The sequence below is a fragment of the Lygodium microphyllum genome, chromosome 8 (assembly GCF_053477565.2).
Source record: "Lygodium microphyllum isolate KBCC chromosome 8, Lygodium_microphyllum_v1.1.10, whole genome shotgun sequence".
Classification (NCBI taxonomy): domain Eukaryota; kingdom Viridiplantae; phylum Streptophyta; class Polypodiopsida; order Schizaeales; family Lygodiaceae; genus Lygodium; species Lygodium microphyllum.
The window spans coordinates 108,177,080-108,200,796 of NC_141142.1; the positions used below are offsets into that span (position 1 = coordinate 108,177,080).

Here is a 23,717-nt window from a genome sequence, read left to right on the forward strand (position 1 = left end):
ACTTTGGTACAAAAGACTTGGTCATATGAGCCAAAAAGTCCTTCAAGTTTTCTCCTCTTTAGGAAGATTTGATGTAAAAGACTCTGGTCTCGACTTTTGTAATGACTACATATATGGAAAACATGTGACGTCTCCTTATTACTCTGGTGTCGTTAAGAAGTCCAATGCTCTTGATTTAGTACACTCTGATGTATGCACTATGCCTGTTAATTCACATGGGACTGCATGGTACTTTGTTACTTTTATTGATGATTTCAATAGAAAGTCATGGGTGTATGTGTTAAAGAGAAAAAATGAAGTATTGGATGCCTTTAAAAGGCTTCATGCTTTTGTTACCACACAGAAAGGGCTTAAGTTAAAAGCTATAAGAACAGATAATGGGGGAGAGTATGTTTCTAATGAGTTCAAAAGGTTTTGTGAGATGTATGGCATGAAGAGGGAGTTGACAACCCCTTACAATCTTGCATCAAATGGCGTGGCTGAAAGATATAATCGCACACTTTGTAAGAGAGTCAAATGCATGTTGTCCACAGCTAATCTCTCGCAGCAATTCTAGGGAGAGGCTCTTAAAACTACAATTCATGTGTGCAATCACTCTCCCACTCTACAATGGAAAATGGCATTCCTGAAGAGGTTTGGTTTGGCAAACCTGCTTCATATGACCATTTGCGTGTCTTTGGTTGTGATGACTTTGTGCATATTCCTGTAAATCAGAGGACTAAACTAGACAAGAAATCCATCAAGGGCATCTTCATGGGATATGGAGATGAGGGAGAGATGGGTTACAGAGTTTGGCTTCCTCAGGAGAGGAAAATAGTATGCAGCCGAGACGTAGTATTTAATGAGGCAAAGTTGCTGAAAAATGCTACACATAGTGATCTTGGCAAAAAGAAGGTCAAATTTCAGCATGAACAGCCAGCCATTCAGCAACCATTAGCTGAAGATTCTATCCCTTTTGATGCTGAAAATGAGCAGCAACCTATTGTGCTATAGCCAGAAGATAATAGACAGCAAACAGATGCACATGATGGAATAGGACAGCAAGAAGAGCATGCTGAAAACATGTTACAGCAGCAAGAAAATGCTAAAAATTAGCCACCGAGTGATGGTGTGCACATACCTGAGGATGTAGGCCCATTGCCTATCAATATAGATGATTGGGTCAAAAGGTCTACATGTGTCAAAAGGCAACCACAGAGGTTTCAGTCATCTTTGGATTGCATTTTATTGACTAAAATGAAGGTGAGCCTCTGACATTTACAGAAGTACAATCATGTGAAAACAAGAGAAAGTGGGAGCTTGCAATATAGGAAGAGACGAAGTCTCTATATGCAAATAACACATAGAAGCTTGTACCTTTGCCCAAGGATAGGAAAGCTATTCCTAATAAAGGGGTTTATAAGGTGAAATGTATTGATGGGAAGCCCAAATACAAGGCACATTTGATTGCTAAGGGCTATACACAAAAGAAAGACATAGACTTCCAGGAGGGTTTTTCACTGGTGGTGAAGATGACTATGCTCTGTGTTTTGTTTGCTCTCATTGCATCCTTGGACTTAGAGTTGGATCAGATGGATGTGAATACACTTTTCTTCACGATGACCTGGATGAAGAGCTTTACATGAAACAGCCCGAAAGTTTTGCTATTGCATGGAAAGAGCATTTAGTTTGTAAGCTGAAATGCAACTTATATGGGCTGAAACAAGCCCCTAGACAGTGGTATAAAAAGTTTGATACTTTTATGCTCAGCCATGGATTCAAACACAGTCATGCAGATCACTGCTTATACACTAAAAAGGCTGATGATGGAAGCCTTATTGTGCTGGTCTTATATGTGAACGACATGCTGATTGCAAGAAAGCATAAAAGTACTCTGCATGCTCTTAAAAGGCCGCTGAATTCAGCCTTCTCAATGAAAGATTTGGGAGCAGTTGAACACATTTTGGGTATGCGCATTAAAAGAGAGAGAGGGCAGAGCTTGTTGTTTCTCTCCCCGGACAAGTACATCAGCAAAGTACTTGACAGATTTAATATGGCTGATGCGAAGCCTCTTGGTGTGCCTTTACTGTCATATACAAAGCTTAGCAAAGCTAATTGCCCAAAGGATGATGCAACTGCTACTGCTATGAAGGGCATACCTTACGCATCAACTTGTGGTTCGTTGATGTATGTCATGGTTGCAACTCATCTTGATATTGCTCATGCAGTGGGAGTTGTTAGTAGATTCATGTCTAACCCTGGCAAACCATATTGGAAAGCAATGAAATGTATCTTTAGATACTTAAAAGGTACAAAAGACAAGTGTATATGCTATGGAAAGGGTACACTAGAGTTGCACGGATTCTGTGATTCGGACATGGCAGGAGATCTTGACACTAGAAAATCTACCAGTGGGTATTTCTTTACTTTGGTTGGTGGAGCTATTTCTTGGTATTCAAGGTTGCAGAAAATTGTAGCACTAAGTACTACAGAGGCATTTTGTGTTTAGTTTTGTTTGCCATGATATTCCTTTACAAATATTGTATTGTCTTTCTTTTCTTCACAAAAGCCTTGGCTAGTGGATAGGAAAGTGTCACGTCATATGACCTTTCAGTGTGGCTAGCTCTAGAATCCTCATGCTTTTAGGGGCTCCATCACCATAGGTGACAACTCTTCTGTGTCTATTTTTGTTCATGGTGCTGAGATCATCCCATTACTCTTTGACTACTATGACCCTAGATCCATATCAAAAGTATCTTACGTTCCGAATTTGGGCTTCAATCTTGTTTAAATAAATGGCCTTAATCATCTTGGGACCTAAGTGACCTTCATCAATCAAGAGGGCAAGGTTGGAGGATGCTACCTCTGAAGACACTATTTGGACGGGTCATCAAGAGAGTGAACGTTTTTGGCTCATGGCCCTTATTTCTCGCTCTTCTTCTTAAATGGGCCATCTTCATTTTGAGGCCTTACAACAAGCCAACTACAACCATTTGATTAAGGGGTTACCGACCTTGGTATCCAGCTTTCTCATTGTGTCCTAGTTGTCTTCAAGGAAAGCAACATTAAGAACCTTGTCTAAAACTTGACTACCCACAGAGTCGCTCCCCCTTGGAGCTTGTTCACACAAATCTATACGACTCCATGTGCATTCCTTCATTGGGAAAGGCAAACTATTTGATGCTAGTTTTTTACTATTTCACATAATATGTTTTGGCTTATTTTCTTGAGCTCAAGTCCAAGGTAATTGAGCGCTTTTGTGAAAGGAATACATTGGTGGAGGATTAATCCACTCACAAAGTTCATGGAATTTTGTGTTGACCTTGGCAACGAGTATCACTCATTGGTATTTGACATGTACTATAAACAACATTGCATTTTGATAGAGTTTACTAATGTTGGTTCACCATTTGCAAATGTTGTTGTTGAGCAGTAGAATAGTACATGTGGGAAATGGTGATGTCTATGCTTGAGCACAAGAGGTTGATCCATCTCGTTCATAAGACTATTTTTACTGTTCAACAATGGTTTTGGCACCTTATGCAAGACTCTAGCACCTGTTCCTTTCCAAAGTCATCAACTAGTAGGCCTACAAGATCTATATATTTACAATACGGCAACAAGAGCATGGGTGTTCACTCTATGTGTGTACCATGCCCTCATGACTAAAATTATCAAGGATCGAGAGCCTACTACCATCAAGGAGACTCTTGCACAAGAGGCATCAACATGCTATGCTGAAGGAGCTTGATTCCATTTACTGGAATTAGACTTGAGACTTGGTTCTGCATGTTCCATGGAGGAAGGTGGCGAGAATTCGATGGGTCTACAAGTCCAAGTACCAAACTGATGGTACCTTGGACAAACATAGCCAATTGTCTAATGTTCCTTAAACTCCCACACAAAACCTATTAGTTGCTCTAGAAGCTGCCTCCCACACACTTGTGCCCCCCATGAGTACCCCAAAGATACATCCCTCCTATGGAAGGTTGGGCCCTCTCAAAGCATCCAACAACGAAAAGAAAGGGCTCCCAAGCTCTCGCTCCCTATCTGCAATATCTTTCGTGCCTTTCCCTTAATGGTCCCATAAGTTACTTCCAATGATCCATGAATCAACCTCTAGGAAGGTCTGCAAAAATGTAAAGCCAAAAAGCCACACATACTCTAATCTTGGTCAGCACGTAAATGTTGAAGGTTCCTGTGCAAGAAGCCTAGATGTCTATCCTAATCCATAGGACCAACATTGCGATCTAATCTTGGTCAGCACATAAATGTTGAAGGTTCCTATGTAGGAAACCTAGATGTCTATCCTAACACATAGGGCAACACTGCGATCATTGTCCCATAGTCTCTCATAGAAGAGATGAGGCTCCATTCAATCAAGTTGCACACCCCCCCACCCCGACCATGCTCTGCTTGGGGGTCCTCTCAATGCAACTAGCCATGGGTATCACTTGGGCGTACTTTCTCAAGGTGACTAGCCAAGAAGCAAGAGAGGTTGTGTTACTTCAATAATAGAATGTCAACCTTTCCTTTGCAAGGGCTAGCTAGAGCCTATGCTGAGCTATTAGCTTCCTAGATCCATATGCTCCACTAAATGGAAGGCTTTTGATATTCTAGGATGCGAAGTGAATGCCTATGATGATTGGGCATGGCCAAATAGGTTCCTACTTAGCGCAATTGAAGATGAGGATGAGGGTGAGTGGCATGCATTGGTATTCAGCTGCTGGCTTGGAAGGTAGAGTGACATCCCCACTCCCTATATTAGCCAAGCTGTAAAAGGGAGGTGATGTTTCCCCCTTGCATTGTAGATGTGTCTCCATCAGCCAAGCCGCCAAGTGTGTGCCTTTGACAAGATGTAGATGTGAGCTGCTTGAATAATGGCCACTCAATCATGTTTATGGGAAGTGCCACTATCATGTGGTGTGAAGGAGGATGCTAAGATAAGGGTGTCTTTCTCCCACCCACTGGTTACTATATATAATACATGTGGGTCACTGCTTTGAGAGCATCACTGACCCTCTTCACCCCAACCATTGCAACATATGCTCGTTGATCTAGCTCATCATGACCTCCTCTACTTTCCCCTTGGTTAAGCCACTTGTGCATCTTGCTCAGAGGTAAAAAATGAGGAGTTTGGTCTACCAAAGGGACCAAAAGACAACTTGTTGTCCCCAAATTTGTTGATTACAAAGATTTAGGACTCCAATGGGAGGGTGAATTCTATGCACCTCGCAACTTTCGAGTACAAGGCCCACTATGGATAAACTCTAATGGCAAGAGTTTGAGTGTATTGAAAAAAGTCCCTTGCAATTGAGGATGAAGTAGAACTAGTTGTCGGCTTGGATAGCTCACTAGTGTGAGAGTGCGCAACGGAAGAAGAACACGAACACAGAGGAGAGGAGAGAGAAAGCAGAGAATGAAGGAAGAAAGTCTGCACTGACTGAGATGAATGCTGAATACACTGAAATGGACAGAGCAGTCCCTACACGCAGCCCGGAGCGTCAGTGAGGGGACCAGAACAGACTGGAAGCAATGGCAGCACCAATGCCGGAGACGGAGATGGCGGAGGCAGTGCTGAACTTGCAGAGCACAATGCTGGAATGACTGGGGGGGACTGCTATATATAGCCCCCAGGCCAGAAAACTGGCCGACCTGCCAAATCTGGCCGACCTGGCCAGATTTGGCCGACCAGCCAGATCTGGCCGACTTTGGCCAGATCTGGCCGACCTGCCCAGAAAATGGGCCGACTGCAGAAAAACAGCCCAGTTTGGGCTGTATGACACCCAGAAGCTGCAGACTGACAAGGACAGCCTCTAAACGAACTGACAGAGTTCCTCTGTCTCCTGTCAGACTCTGACAGGAGCTCACAACCAGGAGATGACAGACTGAGAATGATAAAGAGCAGGCTAACACCCCCTCTCAGATCCTGGGAGAGTCTGAAGACCCAAGAACCGCATGTGATGAAGCAAAGAAGCCTAAGGCAAAGGCTTCGTAAAGAGATCAGCTGCATTGGCCGCCGTAGGACAATAGACCACCACCAGCTCCGAATCCACGATCCGCTCTCGAACATAGTGATATTGAACCTCAATGTGCTTCGTGCGAGCATGAAACACCAGGTTCTTGGCCAGAGCAAGAGCACTCTGGTTATCCACGCGCAGCTCCGTAGGTCCGGTCTGGGAAAAGCCAATCTCCGCCAGTAAGCGACGGAGCCAAACTGCCTCCATAGCGGTCGAACATAGGGCCCGATACTCAGCCTCTGTAGAAGAAAGTGCCACTGTAGGCTGCTTCTTGCTGCTCCAAGAGACAGCACCGGATCCAAGGGTGAAAGCATAACCTGTAGTGGATCGTCTCGTATCCACATCACCTGCCCAATCAGAATCACTCCATCCAGAAAGGGTAATCCCATCTCCATACATGATCCCGAAGGATCGAGTCCCCTGTAGGTAGCGAAGAACCCGCAAGGCCGCCTGCTAGTGATCCTGGGTAGGAGTCTGCATAAAAGAAGACAATAAAGCCACCACAAAAGAGATATCCGGCCGAGTGTGAAGCAGCCAGATAAGAGAGCCGACAAGGTACCTGTAACGGGTGGGATCTGGAAGGGAAACTCCAGCTGTCAAAAGCTTGGACTCGGGGTCCATGGGGCATGAGATAGGCCGACACTCATCCATATCAAACTCCGAAAGAAGCTCGAAGATGTACCTGTGCTGCAAGATAAAAATGCCTTGTGCCATCTGATAGATCTCCAGGCCTAGAAAGAAGTGAAGGATCCCTAGATCCGTCATGTCAGGCTCCTGCTGAAGAATGGACCGTGTATGCTCCACCTGCTGAGTGTCGCTCCCTGTAATGATAAGATCATCCACATACAACATAAGGAACACTGAAAGAGAATCCACAACCCGTAAGTAGAGGTTGGAATCATAAGCGGAGCGCGCAAAGCCACTCTGTAGAAAGAAGCGGTCAATCCGCTGGTACCAAGCACGAGGAGCCTGCTTCAGGCCATAAAGAGCCTTCCGCAGCCTGTAGACATGATCCTCCTTCCCCTGCACAAGAAAACCAGGAGGCTGTGAAACATAAATCTCCTCCTCAAGAATGCCATTCAGGAAAGTAGACTTGACGTCCATCTGATAAACAGGCCAACAGTGGTGAGCAGCAAGAGCCAAAAGAACTCGAATGGTGGATATCCTGGCTGAAGGAGCAAAAGTCTCGAGGTAGTCCAAGCCTGCACGCTGTGCAAAACCCTTGGCAACAAGCCTAGCCTTATGCTTGTCCAAGGAGCCATCTGCAAGATACTTGGTCTTAAAGACCCATTTCACACCTATCACCTTCCGTTTTGCGGGACGCGGAACAAGCTCCCATGTATGGTTTCGCTCGATGGAATTGAGCTCGACCTGCATAGCCTGTCTCCAAATATCCTGTGCAAGAGCCTCCTCCACAGTGGGAGGCTCGGAATCCTGAAGAATCTGTGACATAAGAGCATAGTTCACACATAGTGAACTATCCCGCTGGGCCTGTAAACGTGCTGATCGACGTGGACCTGTAGAAGAAGCAAGAAAGTGAGTAACACCTGAATCCTGCATGAGCCGGCTATACCATAAAGGAATCCTGAGAGACTCCTGCTGCTGTGAGAGAGACCGAGGGATCTCCGAAACCTGCAAAGCACCCAAATCGGAGAGGGACTCCCCCTCACCGAGTGAAGGTAGATCCTCCGCATCAGAAGAAGGCTGTGTATCCCGGGAAGATCCCGAAGTGGTGGTGGAAGAGCTCGTAGAAGACGAAGTCACATCCATCAAAGGGGAAAGGGAAGCCGAAGGAGGAGGAATAGGGGGGGTGCTAAGGGGTATCCTGGAAGGAAGTGAAGGGAGAGAAGGTGGGGGAGAGAAGGTTTGGGGGGGGGGGGGGGGGTCCGTCGATGACAAAGAAACATCTGTAATGGAACCATCAATCGGATCCTCAGAGGCCGAAGCCTCATCAAAGATCACATCCCTGCTCACCTCAACCTTCCGCGTCGTCGGATCGTAGAGCCGATATCCCTTTGTGGTCGTACTATAACCCACGAAGATAAGCTTCCGCGACTTAGAGTCGAACTTCGTCTTCCTCTTCTTCTTGTCCACATGGACAAAAGCATCGCACCCAAAGATGCGAAAATGGGACACGGAAGGCTTCTTGCCAAAGAAAGCCTCATAAGGAGTCATGTCCTGTAAAGCTGAAGTCGGAGAGCGGTTGCGAATATGCACCGCTGTAGCCACCGCCTCACCCCAAAGGAAATGAGGAAGACTCCTATGCTCCAGCATAGATCGGGCCATCTCCACCATGGTCCGATTCGCACGCTCCACCACACCATTCTCTGATGGTGTGTTCGGATGGGAATACTCCACCCGAATACCATGATCCCTGCAAAACTGAGAGAAAATGTGAACTTTTCACTTGCCACCGTGATCAGCTCGAACGCCACGAACCTTGGAAGTTGTTTGGGTCTCCACAAACACCTGCCACTCACAGAAACGGGAGTACGCCTCGCTCTTGTATTCCAAGAAATAAGGCCACACATAACGACTAAAGTCGTCCACAATCAGCATCAAATACCTGGCTTTCCCAAGGGAGGCCGTGCCTATAGGTCCGCAAAGGTCGGTGTGAACCAACTCAAGCGGAGAAGTAGCCCTCCTTGAGGCAACCTGCGAGTGAGGCTGCCGATGCTGCTTGCCCCTCAAGCAGCTAGGGCACAAAGTATGAAGAGGAGGGAAATCAGGAAGTCCCTCCACCATCTTCCTCCTAGAAGCCCGGCGAAGAGAATCGAGGTTCAAATGACCATACCGAGCATGCCAAAGCAGCCCAAGCTCATGGGAAGTCCGCGCAGCCAAGGCTGTGAGCGTATAAAGCCCACCCTCCTGTGTACCTGTCCAAAGAGCATCACCTGTAGAAGCATCCTCCACTGTGACTGCATCCTGCGTAAAAATGACTCGGGTACCAAGCTGAGTAAGGCCATGCACAGATAATAGGTTAAAACCCAAATCAGGAACATAGAGAACTTGGGCGGAGGAAGACCGCCTGTCAGAAAACATAGGTAAAGTCCCCACGCCTCGAACAGGGACTGTAGAATTGTCACCAATGGTGACGGTACCCCCTCTGGAACGTAGATCCTGAAGCCAATCCTGACGGAAGGTCATATGTGAAGATGCTCCACTGTCGACGAGCCACGGCTTCTCCTATGTGGTAGAAGCTAGGGCTGTATCCTCCTCAACAAAAACATGCACAAACGTAGATTCTGTTGTGGCTGGGACCGCCTTCGAGTCCTTCTCCTTAGGCTTCAAATAGGGATACTTCTGCCAACACTTCTCCTCAGGATGAGTGCCCTTCCCACAATGGGGACACTTGGGCTTCTTCTCCTTCGCATCCTTCTTGTCCTCCTCCTTCTTGTCCTTGGCCTTCTCCTTCTTTTGTTTCTTCTTCTTGCCGCCACCTGTGCCGGCTGTAAATGCCTTGGTGGAGCCACTGGCTCCCACCTCTGTGAGTCGCTCGTCATGCTCCAAGACAAGCGGGGAAAGTTCCTCCCATAGGAGTGTCTCACGGGTCCTTGAAGTGATGAGGCTGGTGTAGAAGACATCATAACCAGGTGATGGCAGCTGAGTCAACAGAATCATCGCCATATCCTCAGACGATATCAGACGACCAAGAGAGGCTAGCTCGCCTCGCATATCCTCCATCTTCGTGATGTGCTCCTTCATGGAAGGAGAACCATCAAGACTGAGCATCCGCAACTTCTTCTCCAAGGAAATCTTGTGGGCAAATGTCTTGTGTTGATACAAAGACGCAAGCTTCTTCCACACTTCCACTGCGGTCTGTAACCTGTGAACATGTACAAGAACAGAATCATGGAGTCTCATAAAAAGAAAGGAACGGGCTCGAGAGTTGAGCCTATCCCATAAGGCTGCACGGTCCATAGAGGTGCCATCGGACGAATCCACGGGGGGACGGTCGATGGGTGAAGAAACAAGCTCCCAAAGGTCAAAGGTATCGAGGATGCAGGCCACCTTGCATGACCATAGGGAGTAGTTGGAACCATCCAACTTATCTTCCTTCGGAAAGGAAGGGAGAATCGGCACCTGAATAGAGGGAATCAAGGAAGGCATCCGCACATCTGAAGCAGTCTTCACTGAAGAAACCTTCGCGGTAGATGGAACCCTCTGAGATGCATGGACTGAAGAAGGACGAGTGCGAGGAGGTTCTTCCCGACGTCGAACCTCATGATAATCCCGCCTCCGCTCAGAGGAATGATGAGAAAGAAGTTCATCTTCTGAGTCATCAAAGCCTGAAAACTGGTAAGACATCTTCCAATCTGCAAAATACCAAAGAAAGTTGTGCCGCTGTCGAAATAGGACCAGCAATGTGGTCACCAACCACCAAGACGCAGGCAGAGAGTGCTTACAAACACCTGGATCTGCAAAATGCAAAGATAACTGATGTCGATCACCAGAAGAGAGACCACCAGCACCAGGAGATAGCCCGGAAAGAAGTCGCCAGCAGGAAATGTGCTGCCTGGAGTGGAAGCGACCAGCAGAACAGCAAAACGCAGCCTGTAGTGAGGTCGCCCAGCAGAAGGAGGGACAGCCTGGTGGAAAACGCAGGGTTTCTGCGTCGCTGGATGACGTGGCAGCCTCTGCAGGCAGCGTGGGCAGCAAAACGCAGGCTGAAGGGCCTCCTGAAGAAGTCGCCTGGCAGTTGTTGATCAAATGGCAGCAGCTGTAAGGTATCTCACTCCTGAGGGTATGTCCTCCGTGCTCTCATTCAGGCGATGATACCATGTGAGAGTGCGCAACAGAAGAAGAACACGAACACAGAGGAGAGGAGAGAGAAAGGAGAGAATGAAGGAAGAAAGTCTGCACTGACTGAGATGAATGCTGAATACACTGAAATGGACAGAGCAGTCCCTGCACGCAGCCCAGAGCGTCAATGAGGGGACCAGAACAGACTAGAAGCAATGGCAGCACCAATGCCGGAGACGGAGATGGAGGAGGCAGTGCTGAACCTGCAGAGCACAATGCTGGAATGACTGGGGGGGCTGCTATATATAGCCCCCAGGCCAGAAAACTGGCCAACCTGCCAAATCTGGCCGACCTGGCCAGATCTGGCCGACCTGCCCAGAAAATGGGCCGACTGCAGAAAAACAGCCCAGTTTGGGCTGTATGACACCCAGAAGCTGCAAACTGACAAGGACAGCCTCTAAACGAACTGACAGAGTTCCTCTGTCTCCTGTCAGACTCTGACAGGAGCTCACAACCAGGAGATGACAGACTGAGAATGATAAAGAGCAGGCTAACAACTAGGACACTACTATCTTAATGAAGTCATCGAGATGCAAAGTTCGTGGTCTGTAGGAGTGAAGAATGGACCTCCCATTGATGGTAAAACCAAGCTGGTCTTTGTGATGATGTACGCTATTCAAACATGGCACCTCCCATTGAAACCAGCCTTCCTTCTTGGAGAGGATGGCAAAACCTTATTAAGCACTTAATTACAGCAATTAGAAAGTGAATATAAATTAAAAGGCAGACATTTACCATAATAATCTTGGATATTGGATACCGAGTTGGCCCCAAAACTGGCACCCCTTGTGGTATTTCTTTAATTTGTATTGCTATTGGATGGAGTACAACTGAGATTTCACAATCTCCTCTGCTGATCCAAAAGCCCCTTGTTGCCACGACTCACAACCAATCAGCAAGCAATTCGGGCCAATTGCCCCTTAATCCCATTTTCCGGCAATTTTCAGGCAATGAAGTAATTTTCGTAATTAATTAATTCTGAAAATTAATTTCAGCCCTTTTGACCCTACCCAAAAATAAAAATGCACATCCACAATTTAATGGGCTAGGCCATTTACAACTCCAAGTGGTCTCCAACCTTCATTAACCCTTAGACTGGCATTAATTAATTAATTAATGCCTAGTCACTAGTGTCACCACTGACACTTAATGGCCAAATAACTATCCTAGGGCCAAACTGACACCAACTGACATCCAAAACCCAGCTAGCATAACTTGTCACAACTTTTGCCTTTGACACCCACTACCTCCTCAAGGTCCTTGGCCTATTACCATGAAATAATTGTCGTGTGCAACACATGTGCCTTACAACATTGCACACATGTTTGATTATTAAATTAATCAAATTTTACTAGCAAGAGCAAAGCATCTCAAAAATTTTGCATCCCCGTGACACCCATAGTCATAGCACTCGGCTGTCGAGTCTAACTTCTTGTTCTATCATTCCCCAATGACGCTAGACTCTAGTGCACCCATCATCATCCTTTGCAATAGTATTGGTGTATCTAGGAAGTAAGCTCTTGCTGAGTGGTAGGCTCCTGTCCAAACCGAGTACACTCCACTACTTGATGGCCAAACTTGTGGCAACGTAGACCTGGTTGGGCTGCCCAATGACAATGACTGTCTCATAAACTATTGCATTTCTTGCCACTATCTCAATAGCCATAAGAATCCTTTTGGTACTTATGACTACAAACCAAACCTTCATCACCCCTACACCAATCACTACATCTGCAAAAGAAAGAAGCGACGTAGACCCAAAAAGGTGACCAAGTCCTCCAGCAAATGGTGATACTCAGCTGTCAGTCTGGGGAAGAGGGAAGCAATATAGACCCAAAAAGGTGACCAAATTCCTCCACCAAATGGAATACTCAGCTGTGAGCCTTTGTCACCCCTACCCCAATCACCACATCTGCAAAACAGGGAAGTAACATAGACCCAAAAAGGTAACCAAAGTCCTCCACTGAATGACAATACTCAGTGTGAGCCTTGGGAAGAGGAGTAACTGGATGCTGAGGAAACTGGTGATAGTGCTATAAGTTTGAGATATAAAGCCGCTACCCCAAGGGACCTAGTACATGTCTTCCTTCCAAGAGACCACTAGAGAACTGTGTGGCCTCCACTGAAGTGAGCTTGACCATGAACATGGCCTGCTCCATTAGCATGCCCTTGATAATGTGCGAGATACGAATGCAAAGGGTGGAGTGAAGCCAACCCGAAGCTTGGCACAGGATCGTGAATGTCAAATAACTTGTCTGAAGACAGTGGTCTCCTTATAATACTCCTTAGCCCATATTCATTGGAGTTGCTCCTGCCAAGGATAACACACAAGGTTCTTGACTTGGCGCAAGGTTAAGGCAACTGCAGAAGGGGGCAGCAAGGAGGCACAACTAAGAAGGTAGCAATATGATGAGAACCAGGGATGTGGCAGCACGGCGCTGCTGTATGAAGCAATGGGAAGAGCAACATGATCAAGGAGGAGATTGGCAGGAGGAAGGTGGGATATGCAGCAGGGCACAGGCAGCATGCTAACTGTAATAGGATACGGGAGGAAGAGAAGCATTGAAAGGAGGAGGGATTAAGGAGAGGACAGCACAAAGGAAGGGAGGAGGTTGTGAGGCAAGCAAGGTGGAGGTCGCAAGGGCCCAGGGGTTGAGAGCTGCACACTGCAGACAGATGTCAATGCAGCAGGGGGCAACAGTCAGTTTGGCGGGAGCTCTCTCAGGGTGCTCACTGCTGTGCCACTAACAGATATTAGCACCTATTGGACTTGCATGTTTAGCAGGCAGGAGAAAAAAAAATTCTCAACAAATTAATATCTTTTCTTTATGAAATTTAGAATAATAAGTTTACCGTGCTTGAGAAGCAGGTAAACCAATTAGTACAAAGGCAAATAAAACAATCAACAAACAATGAGTTTATTTGCTTCCATATAAAGACTGGCTCCAGATGAACTTTAACAGAGATACAGAGAGGAAATTGAACCTGTCCAGTTGCCAAATATTGACCGTTTTGAGACAAGCATAAGCATGATACTTTATTGTTATGGCCTTCCAAAAACTCTTGAGATTTGTTATCCTCCTGAAACCAAAGAATGATTTTGAAGCTTTTAAAAAACATCAATTTAGAAGTAACATGCCAACAGCCTTGGGCTGTATCTCAAGGGCAGGACTTGCCACTTGGACTGCCGACGAGTAGAATCAAAAGCAGACAAATCATTTAAGATAAATGTGTGCACAACCTTGATGCATCAAAACACCAACTGTTTATTTGCTGATACAAGCAATAGTTGAAGCCATGAAGACTTGCAAACTTAAGTATGGTCTCTATCCAATGCAACAGAAGGATTCATATGCAGTGTTTACAAAGTTTCACTCCTAATTCTTGTTAAAAGGCAAAGATGCAGACAGCAATTGATCTGAAAAGCATCCTGTGGCAAATATCAAAAGATTCAAGAATACAAAAAAACGCCAACTAGCATAGCTGATTAAAATACTTGATTTAGAAGACAGAAAGCATAATGGAGCTATATATCCAGTGCTGTAAGAACTTAAATCTTATGCCCACTTCTGGCAAAAAAGCTATGGGGTGCAGTTAATGTGGATGTGAAAGCATACAAGGCAATGTAAACAAGTTTCAAGCACACAACAACACTGTTAGCACACAAAGGAGTTGAGAAATGCGTGTTTGAGGGGAGAGAGAGACACACACACACAATGAAACTACGGAAGATCATTAATTCATAAAGAGAGCATTAAGTGAGAGGGAAGCTGGGAGAAAACAAGAGCCAAAGATTGGGTTATGGTCCTTCCATGTAAAGAGAGGGCATACAAAGTATAGGACTATTGTGTGACAAAAAGCGATAACACTTCCAAAATGTGGAAGAATAAGCTAAAGAAGCAAAATCAGTTAAAACCATTAAATGAAAAAGGAGGTGAAAAGACAAAATTAGATCTCTACACTTAAGAAAATTAAGTCGATAAAGTAAAAAATCATTAAACAAAAAAGGAGGCAAAAAGATAAATTTAGACCTCTACATTTAAGAGAATGAAGTCCATAAGACCTCTACATGTAAGGGTCATAAATGAGAGGAATGGTCAGTCAAATAACAAGAAAATTCAAGCAAAACCCCTGACAACCACAAAAGGAGAACCATGCTAATATTTCCAGCTAAATATTGCAATGCAATTGCTGAAAGACTAATCTTTATTGGCCTTTAAGCACTTTGCCTCAATAAGGGTCATGCAATGCCTATATCCTTGCTCCAAAAAGAACAAAGATAAAGCTCAAAATTAAGAGGAAATAGCATAACACAACAAAGATGGGCAATCACTGATATAAGACAAATTGCAACTGCCAAGGAATAGCTCCAACTAGTAGTGAGCGAATAAGCAATTGGCACCGAGAACTATCAAAGGATCAGTGTGGCAGACTGAGATAAATCCCATAGGCATAACCGTCATGCATAGAGGGGGTCTCACGTGTAACAAAAGAGACCAACTAAAGGCAAGCAATGTAACGGAAGCTCAATACATAACCAAACAAGATGCATACATCATTGACAACATCGTGATAGAGATAGGTCCCGGCCCAAAAGTAATGTCACTTCAACCCACTAAGCATCAACTGCGTACATAAAGCATAACAAGAGCATGTACATGTCACCAAGTCCCATGGTCTCACTAAAAGACCCTCAAGCTCAACTGCGTAACCAAATGCTCAATGTAACATCCAAGTGTTAAGTAGGGGCTCCCATTGGAATAAAAGTCTAATGCCAGACGAGCGAACGAAGCTCAAAACATCATATGAAAGGCATCCATATATCCAAGATCCAAGTAGGATATATTCGAGAGCATCCGACCCAAGTGACTTGCAAAGCTCTTATTGGAGCGTCAAATAACCTTACATAACAGTGAATGACAACCAATGTCAAGATTCAAAGATCCAATCTCAGCTCAAAAGCAAGCCAGGGGCATAACCAAGCCTGTAACATGAACCATAAGCATCGGCACATCACCTTGAATAACTAGTAAGAACTTGAGAGCAATAGACATATACTTTCACTAATAAAATAGCATTCAGCCCTGCTTATTACAGCAATAAAAAGGCTCTGTAAAACTGAGCAAAAGAGTGCTCAAATCAGTCCCATAGCATTCCAATATATTGACATAACATCCCCAAATGATCTGACATCAAATAGACATCCCGGGAAGCATAAGTGACCTCGAGACAATGAGTGGAGGGCTGTCCAGAACTGTAATATAGCAAACTGTCATAAACTGTGAGCTAATGGCTGAACCCAAGAGCTCCAACTAATGCCCAAACTCATGCTAAAGGTGCCGGGTACAATGCCAAGTGTTTGCCCAAAGGCCTGGAGCAATGCCAAGAGCTGGAGATGAGGTAGGGTGATGCATACTGATCAAGGAAGAGGGGCAGCAAACAGGCACAATTCACGCTGAATTGCTGGCCACTCCTGCTGCCTCTATTGGGTGGAATGGGGCAAATGGGGAGCAAGGCAATCTCCAAGGGTTGCCAAGGAAGGCCTGGAAGAGGTCCAATGCAGCTGGAAATATCCTAGAAGACACGGAGTATCAAAAGCATACCTTCGAATGAGAAGCCATGGCTGCCAATGAAGAAATCTTCGAATGCAAGCTGAAGCAATGTTAGGTTGAGCTCCTCAATGCAAGTGCAATGGCTCTAATACCAGTTGAAGGGAGGTGAGCCCTGAAGTGAAAGCACGGAGCGGAGGCAAGAGCTATGGTGGAAGAAGCAAGAGCAAGACAGAGAGAGACACAAGTTGTGGGAACTCCAACCATCCCAATGTGTGACCGGCCTTCCCTTTATAAAAATGTCACTAAAAGAATAAAGAATGAAGTGACACTGATGGATGCCCGCCACCTGCAACGTACAGGTGTGTAGGTGTGCGGGTACTATCAATGTAACTAATACACGGGCAGCTAGGCACAAGCACCTTTATCCCCAACACAGGGATCATGTCCCTAGATTTGGAAGATAAATTCCTCTCATACCAGTCTCTCCTTCTCTTACAGTATCAGTGCATTTGTCCTCCCAACCATAGCAGACACAAAGACAGAGCAAAAAACAGCATCATGGACCCCTTCGAACACACTTTCTAGAGCTGCCTAAGGGAAGCTAGTGACTGAAGAGGGTTTCATATTTCCTATGGCTTGTGGCTCATGGGGCATAGTAGTAGGTGGTTGGTTGGTTCAGATGCAACAAAATGGAGTGTACCGGCATTGCCCACAACAACACCTAGACACCCCAAAGCACTGTTTGTTGTCATGTGAGACAATGCAACTGATGAGAGCACAATGATGTTGAATTTTAAAGGAGCTACATATCTAGAATCCTGGGATTGAGGTGCATTAGTTTGGACTACATCTTCAGAAATGGCAGCAAAAGTTCTTTTTAGGTCTTAGACAAGATTCAAAAATCTGGCCTGCAAACTTGCTTTTCAATAAGTGATTGAGTGGACTTAGTCACAAATCAAAGTTATTGGATTCATTCACAATGACATTTTTTGCCTCGCATCTTTTTAGGTCTTAGACAAGATTCAAAAATCTAGCCTGCAAACTTGCTTTTCAATAAGTGATTGAGTGGACTTAGTCACAAATCAAAGTTATTGGATTCATTCACGATGACATTTTTTGCCTCGCATCTTAATCATCTCATGGTTCAAACCCAATATCTAAATCCATGATTTCACACATACAAGTCCAATTTTGGACCAATCATTGAATACTTGGGGGGGGGGGGGGGGGGATCTCCCCAAAACATGAATATTAAATGTGCCAAAACTTGAAAGTGTTCGGCTGCCCATATTAAATGCACCCAAAGTGTCCAAGCACCCATATTAAATGCACCACTTAAGACATTTGGTTGGGTTATGTGTCTATAAATAGGGGATCTGTCCAACCACTCAGCATCCTGGATCCCACATAGTTGCTACCCAATACCCTTGCTCCTATGCTTTCTCCACCTGCTGGCAACTGCTCCACCTACTGCCAACTTGCTGCCACATTATCCTCAAACTACTGGTAGCTGCATTTTCTGCACACCAGGCCACCCAAATCCATCTAGCTTATCCACAATAGTTCATATAGATTCACTTTTATTCAGTAACTTGGCGATTCCATTATAAAACCCATAATAAGCGTGGGGATACATTAGGGTTTACAAAAGAAAACATAGAGTGTACAACCATAACTAAAACACAATGAACTCCAATACTAACGCAAAAATGCAAAATGAAGATAATTGACTAATGAATGAACAAATGAATGAAAATGTATAGAACTCAAGGATAGAGTTGTCCAATAGCTACTGGCTCTTGCAGGGGCAGTAGGCTGAGGGAGGTGTCAATGTATGTCACCCATTGGAGATGGATCTTTAGTGCAATAACCACCAGTCGGAGTAGAGGCTCATGAAGAAAAGTGTTGAAAACACAAAAACCACCTGCTGCAAATGATGACCAGCAGTCAGGCAACATCAGCTGAACAACAAAAACACAAGTTTGCATTGATGGTGGCAGGGGCTGGTTGGAGACAAACATAGTTTAGCAAGGATGGAAGGGCAAATCAAGGATGTCCTCAGAAGCAGCTGGAGGTGATGAGGAATGAGTGGGCAGCAGCATGAGGAGGAGCTGGCAGCCACGTGATGATGAACTAGGGATAAACTGGGATGCAATTGTCCTAGCACACTAATTATTTGAAGATGAGAAACCAACCAAAAAGTAGGGAGTTTGCTTATGGGACACTGAAACACACTAAGTACATTTGAGTTTTGGGGGCCATTTAACGAGCTAAATTCTAATGAAGGTGTAATGTGTAGTACACCTTTTTTCGCCTAACATTAAGACCCTTACAAAGTTTAGAAAGGTGTTAGAAGTGCCCATAGTAACCTTGGAGCCGTTTGTCTATCTTATTTACCTTTTGGAAACTCATAGATCCGCTAACAAAGGCCCAATATCCTTTAGGCCAAAAGAAGTGACTCTCAAAAATCTAAATAGTGACAATAGCCCTCTATTATCTGCATTCATCCTATTTGTCTTATTGAAGTCTTTTTCTGCCCAAAGAAGAGAAAATATTCTATTAATAATACCCCTTGGATCAAAACATCCCGAGGTAAAATACCAAGTTCAAAGAAACCTCGTAAGGGACTTCCATATCAAGGAATTCTACAAGAAGGCTTGAATGAATAACCAATCAGGAGGCCTATAATGCCAAACTATGTGGGTCTAGAAAACAAAGAAAGTGTCAGAATCCCATGTTCTAAGAAAAGCCTCTCTCCTCCTCTCACAATCTCCGAACTACCCTGTATCCTCTCCCATGAAGAGCATGCACAATCTCTATCAAATCTTCTAGTGAGTCTCTACAATGATATATCCAAAACTCAATAGCATGGCAACATCTTGCTGTCCATATGTACCAAGCAATCATACTAGCTATGAGCTCCCATCTATGACAATGCCCTAGGTCCACATTATCTATAAGAAATCTAGCATGAAAACCCTACTAAGACAAGTTACCCTGACACTAGCTCGACCCAACCCCACATGACAATCGTAGAGTCTACAATGCCATGAAATACCATTCTAAGGGCTCTGCTCCAAACCTCTTGAGTCCTTGGGCAATCCCATATGCATTGCCTTTGTGTCTCCTTATGCTCCCCTATCTTGTGGAAGCCTTTTACAGCATGAAAACCCTACTAAGACAAGTTACCCTGACACAAGATAGGCATGACACCCCTATACATCCTCATATCCACTAGCTCGACCTGACCCAACCCCACATGGCAATCATAGAGTCTGCAATGCCATGAAATACCATTCTAAGGGCTCTCCTCCAAACCTCCTCAGTCCTTGGGCAGTCCCATATGCATTGCCTTTGTGTCTCCTTATGCTCCCCTATCTTGTGGAAGCCTTTTACAACATATAATTGTTTTTGCTTCATTTAAAAACCCTCCTTAATGATATAAGGAGGCATAGGATCTCCCTGCTGCTAAGTTTTCCTAGACCTGCTGAAATCATTGTCAATAGCGCAGAAATCCTTCATTTTGGTAAGATCCGATTGGTATCCATGGTGAGAGTCACTTACCACAAGGATATAAGCATCAGACACCACATTCTAGGAACAATGTATCTGAAAATGAAACAGTGACAATAATTTTCCCACCTCCATTATGAAGATTGACCTTTCTGCCAACTGTATGGAACAATTCCTGCAACATATATCAACAAAGTCTCTAACACTTCATTCAAGGACAACCAACTCACTGATCTATGAGAAAGAATATCATGCAAAGCTTCTCAAAGTCAAGGCTGAATAATCCTTGATCTTTCCCCACCTCTCCTTCCCCTTTATGACTCTCATATAATATCTCGCCTCAAACTAGTCTACCATTGATTTTGAACAACAAAAATTATGAGATGGGTGGCCGAGAAGAGCATCGCTGTTTTCATTTTGCGTTCACTTGAGGTCTGTTTGAAGTGTCTAATCAGTACAGAGCCTCTCAATTGAATAGCATTCAATCTATTAATAAACTTGCTTTTGGCAAGGTCTAAAGACCCGGGCAGAATTCAAAGCATTTTGAAACGGTCCCTTTCAGACCAAAGTATCAAAATGACATTGTCAGTTGGCTTAGAAAAAAGAAGGGTGAGGAACCAAAAAAAAGAAAGACAGAAACTCCAGCCATGCCATCAAGCTCCTGTAATTTCTTGATTTTCATTTAAGATTATAATTAGTTCATTTTTACTGAACCGCCCAAGAAAAAACTTAGCTCCCAACCTTACTCACAATCTGATCAAGCCCTTTACACCATAGGATCTCACAAAGGAAACTCTAAACTCGATGCAGATGAAATTGAAGAAGAAACAGGAACACGAAAGTTGCATAGAGAAAAGGATGCATCTTTGCAAAACCAGACAGTCAAGGAAGTTAAATCAGTTAGTCAATATCAAGTGACATAGTAGGCAATATACAGACCACCAGACCAGTTAGGCACACATATTGTCGAACCAACTACACAAATTTGCATCATTGTCATCACCCACTGCACCCTCCACCCATGTACATTAACAGTTGTGCAGGAGGTCCCTCTGATAAGAGCAATATATCTACCATGTGTGGTAGCACACTTGAATTGTGTGATTTTATGTTGTGGCTGAGATTTTCCTTTCATACGTAAAGAGCAGGTCAATCACACAGTATTTGTTAACTTATTACCCTATTATCAATAGCAACTCTTCACAACTGCCTATCTGCATGCTTCCTGTTTATGCCCTGCTTTCCCTAAAGCTCCAGTGCCATTCCTTCTCAGTAATCCCCATATCTTAGCCCTCGTCACCTTTCTCTTTCTCTTCCTTCTGCCTTTCTGCTCATATGACTTTGCAGCATCACTAGGCAGCATGTTTCAACCCTGATCTCACCAATGTGAGACAGCAGACTTGCTCGCCTACTACTTCCGTTGTATCTTTATTATTTTCCACACTCGTTTTATCCTGCAATTGAAACAATAGCTGTTAAGTATTGTATGGCCTATGAGCACAATCCTTTACTTTGAATTGCTGTACAGCTCTATGAAGGAGCAACAACACCACAAGAAAAAATGTCTCGTCCTATGCATCCCCTCTCAGGTCGTCATCAATTCAGAAGCATAAGACCATAGCATTTCCTTCCACGGCCTGACTTCGAATACTCCATTCACGTATAAAACCATGCCCATGCACAAAATCTAAAATGGTCTCGTGTATGTGATGCTGCTTGAGTTAACCAATGTTACTGATTTCAAACTCCTGCATTTTCCGACTGCGCATGCTGATAAATCTTTTACGCTGTGAGCAGTTACGGCCATATTGGCTTGTACTGTGTTCGTGGAGCCTTGCATATCTAATTCCTGAGAAACGGTAGCTGAGAGAACAAGAACACCGTTGTCTGCCCTCTGCGGGGCCAGTACCAAAAAGTACTTGCTTTGGACAACAAAAGATTGGTAGAAGGAGCAGGAGAAAGTGTACCTTGTGGCGCAGGACAACACATGTGCCGAGGGCGTAAACTAGGGTCGAGCAATCCTGCAGAAGATCGAGACCTCCGGGAACTGTTCCATTAAAGCCGATGACGCTGCCGAGAGGAAGAGGACGAGCCATCCGCCGCTACAGTAATACCTCTCTCTCTCTCTCTCTCTCTCTCCTGTGCCTGTGTATGCGCGTCTCATGCAGACCACCCCACTACGTTTTCGTCACCCCTCTTTCGAAGACGGCAGTTTCTTTTTCCCACCCAGTTCTTCACGAAAGTATATCCTATGAAATGTAATCGCCGATCGATTGTCACATTAAGAGCATAAATAGCTTGGCACCTTAATTGCATAACTAGCTGGGCCCATTACATTACATCTATATTCTATATTATTAGTTAAGGAGAGGTGGGGGACGGGTGCCACATGGCAGCCCCCCACCTCCCCCACAAAAAAGAAAGAGAATGCGGGGGCGGGTGCCACGCGTCCAACACCCATTCCCCCGCAAAAATCGTGCCCGCCGTCGGGGCGAGTCTAGGCGCGGAGCGCCTAGTTGGTGTTTTAGAGAGGCTGCATCTCACTAGCTTCGCATTTTTTGTGAGCAAAGAAAAATACTCATGTCACATGTTTCCCTTTGCTCAGACACACCCCTCAAGGTACACACCTCAAGGTGAAATGCCTTCTGTTACACAATTTCTCACCTCAATAAAGCCTCTATCGGACCAAAGACTCTAGAAGAATTCTTTTTGTTCTTTGGTTGTGCGTCAAAAGAAAAGAACAAAATGGTCGTTATCCTCAACATTTATATTACACAATATAAATAAATTGAATTCTTATAGCAATTAGCTATCGACTTGTTGCCAACATGTAGCTAGCGAATCAACACACCTTGCCTTGGATTCCCCTTAAAGTTGCTACGACAAAACAAGAGAATTTGCTTTATTTGATATGGTTAGATTAAGCAATATAGAGGAGCCCCTTTGAAAACAACAGTAAGCAGTAGGCATGAAAGATGCCAAGGTTGACACGAACTCTAAATGTAGCAATGAGTCATACTTGCTTTGCTCACAATTTATTTGCAAAGCTAACATCGTGTGACACCTTCCTAATATATTTCATACCTCTCTATCCATCACTCAATGTTTTTGCTTTGCTTACAAAAAAAAGGACAGATGTCGTGCTTTGCATGCAACAAATGGCATGCCTCGTAAGAGTGTGCATGTGTATGCTTGTGTGTTTTCCAAGGGTTCAAGGATTGGTGTGGCTCCCCATAATTCAATGTAAATAAAGCAAGACTTAAATTATAGGAGAGAATGTGCATGGGTGTGTGCATGCACACAAGTGCACATGCACTTTCAATGTGTGCATATGTATGGATATGGATTTCACAAAAAAGTATGTGTCCATGTGTATCTTATATGTTCAAAGTTCCAAACTTCTCTTTCACATTCCATATACACAAATAGTGATTTGATTAAAGTACAAAGTGCGGAAAGGTGAGAAGAGGGTTAGGGGAAGGGGAAGGGGACTTGAGCAAAATGACCAATACATCAATTTTGCACATATCCATCTGCATATATGCATGTTACATATAATTATTCAAACGTCCTTTTAGGGTCACCTAAAGTGTCAAATAACAAATATTCCATGCATTAATAATTATGTTAATGTAATGTTATAGCTGTATGATATGCTTATTGCCATACACGAAGACATGTCACAACCATAGGCTATTCTTTGATCCATACAAAAGAGACCATGTGAGGTGCTAACACATATGGATTCATGCAAGAGGTAGAAGTTGAGTGTGAAATAAATTTTTTAATCACATGTGTGTGTGTGTGTGTGTGTGTGTGTGTGTGTTAGTTAAAGGTTTCAAAGTTGCTA

At 44.4% G+C, this 23,717-nt stretch overlaps 1 protein-coding gene across 1 annotated transcript in view; it reads right to left on the reverse strand.

The window, feature by feature from the left end:
* LOC148032714 (cilia- and flagella-associated protein 52-like) overlaps window positions 1-22,094 on the reverse strand; it is a 92,176-nt gene extending 70,082 nt beyond the window's left edge. The window contains exons 1-2 of the mRNA XM_087683353.1: window positions 21,835-22,094; window positions 13,788-13,883 (exon numbers count right to left, since the gene is read on the reverse strand). Of these exons, the coding sequence (XP_087539479.1) occupies window positions 13,788-13,883; window positions 21,835-21,963 (225 nt within the window). The 5' untranslated portion in view covers window positions 21,964-22,094. The remainder of the gene's footprint in view (window positions 1-13,787; window positions 13,884-21,834) is intronic.
* Window positions 22,095-23,717: the final 1,623 nt, after the last annotated feature.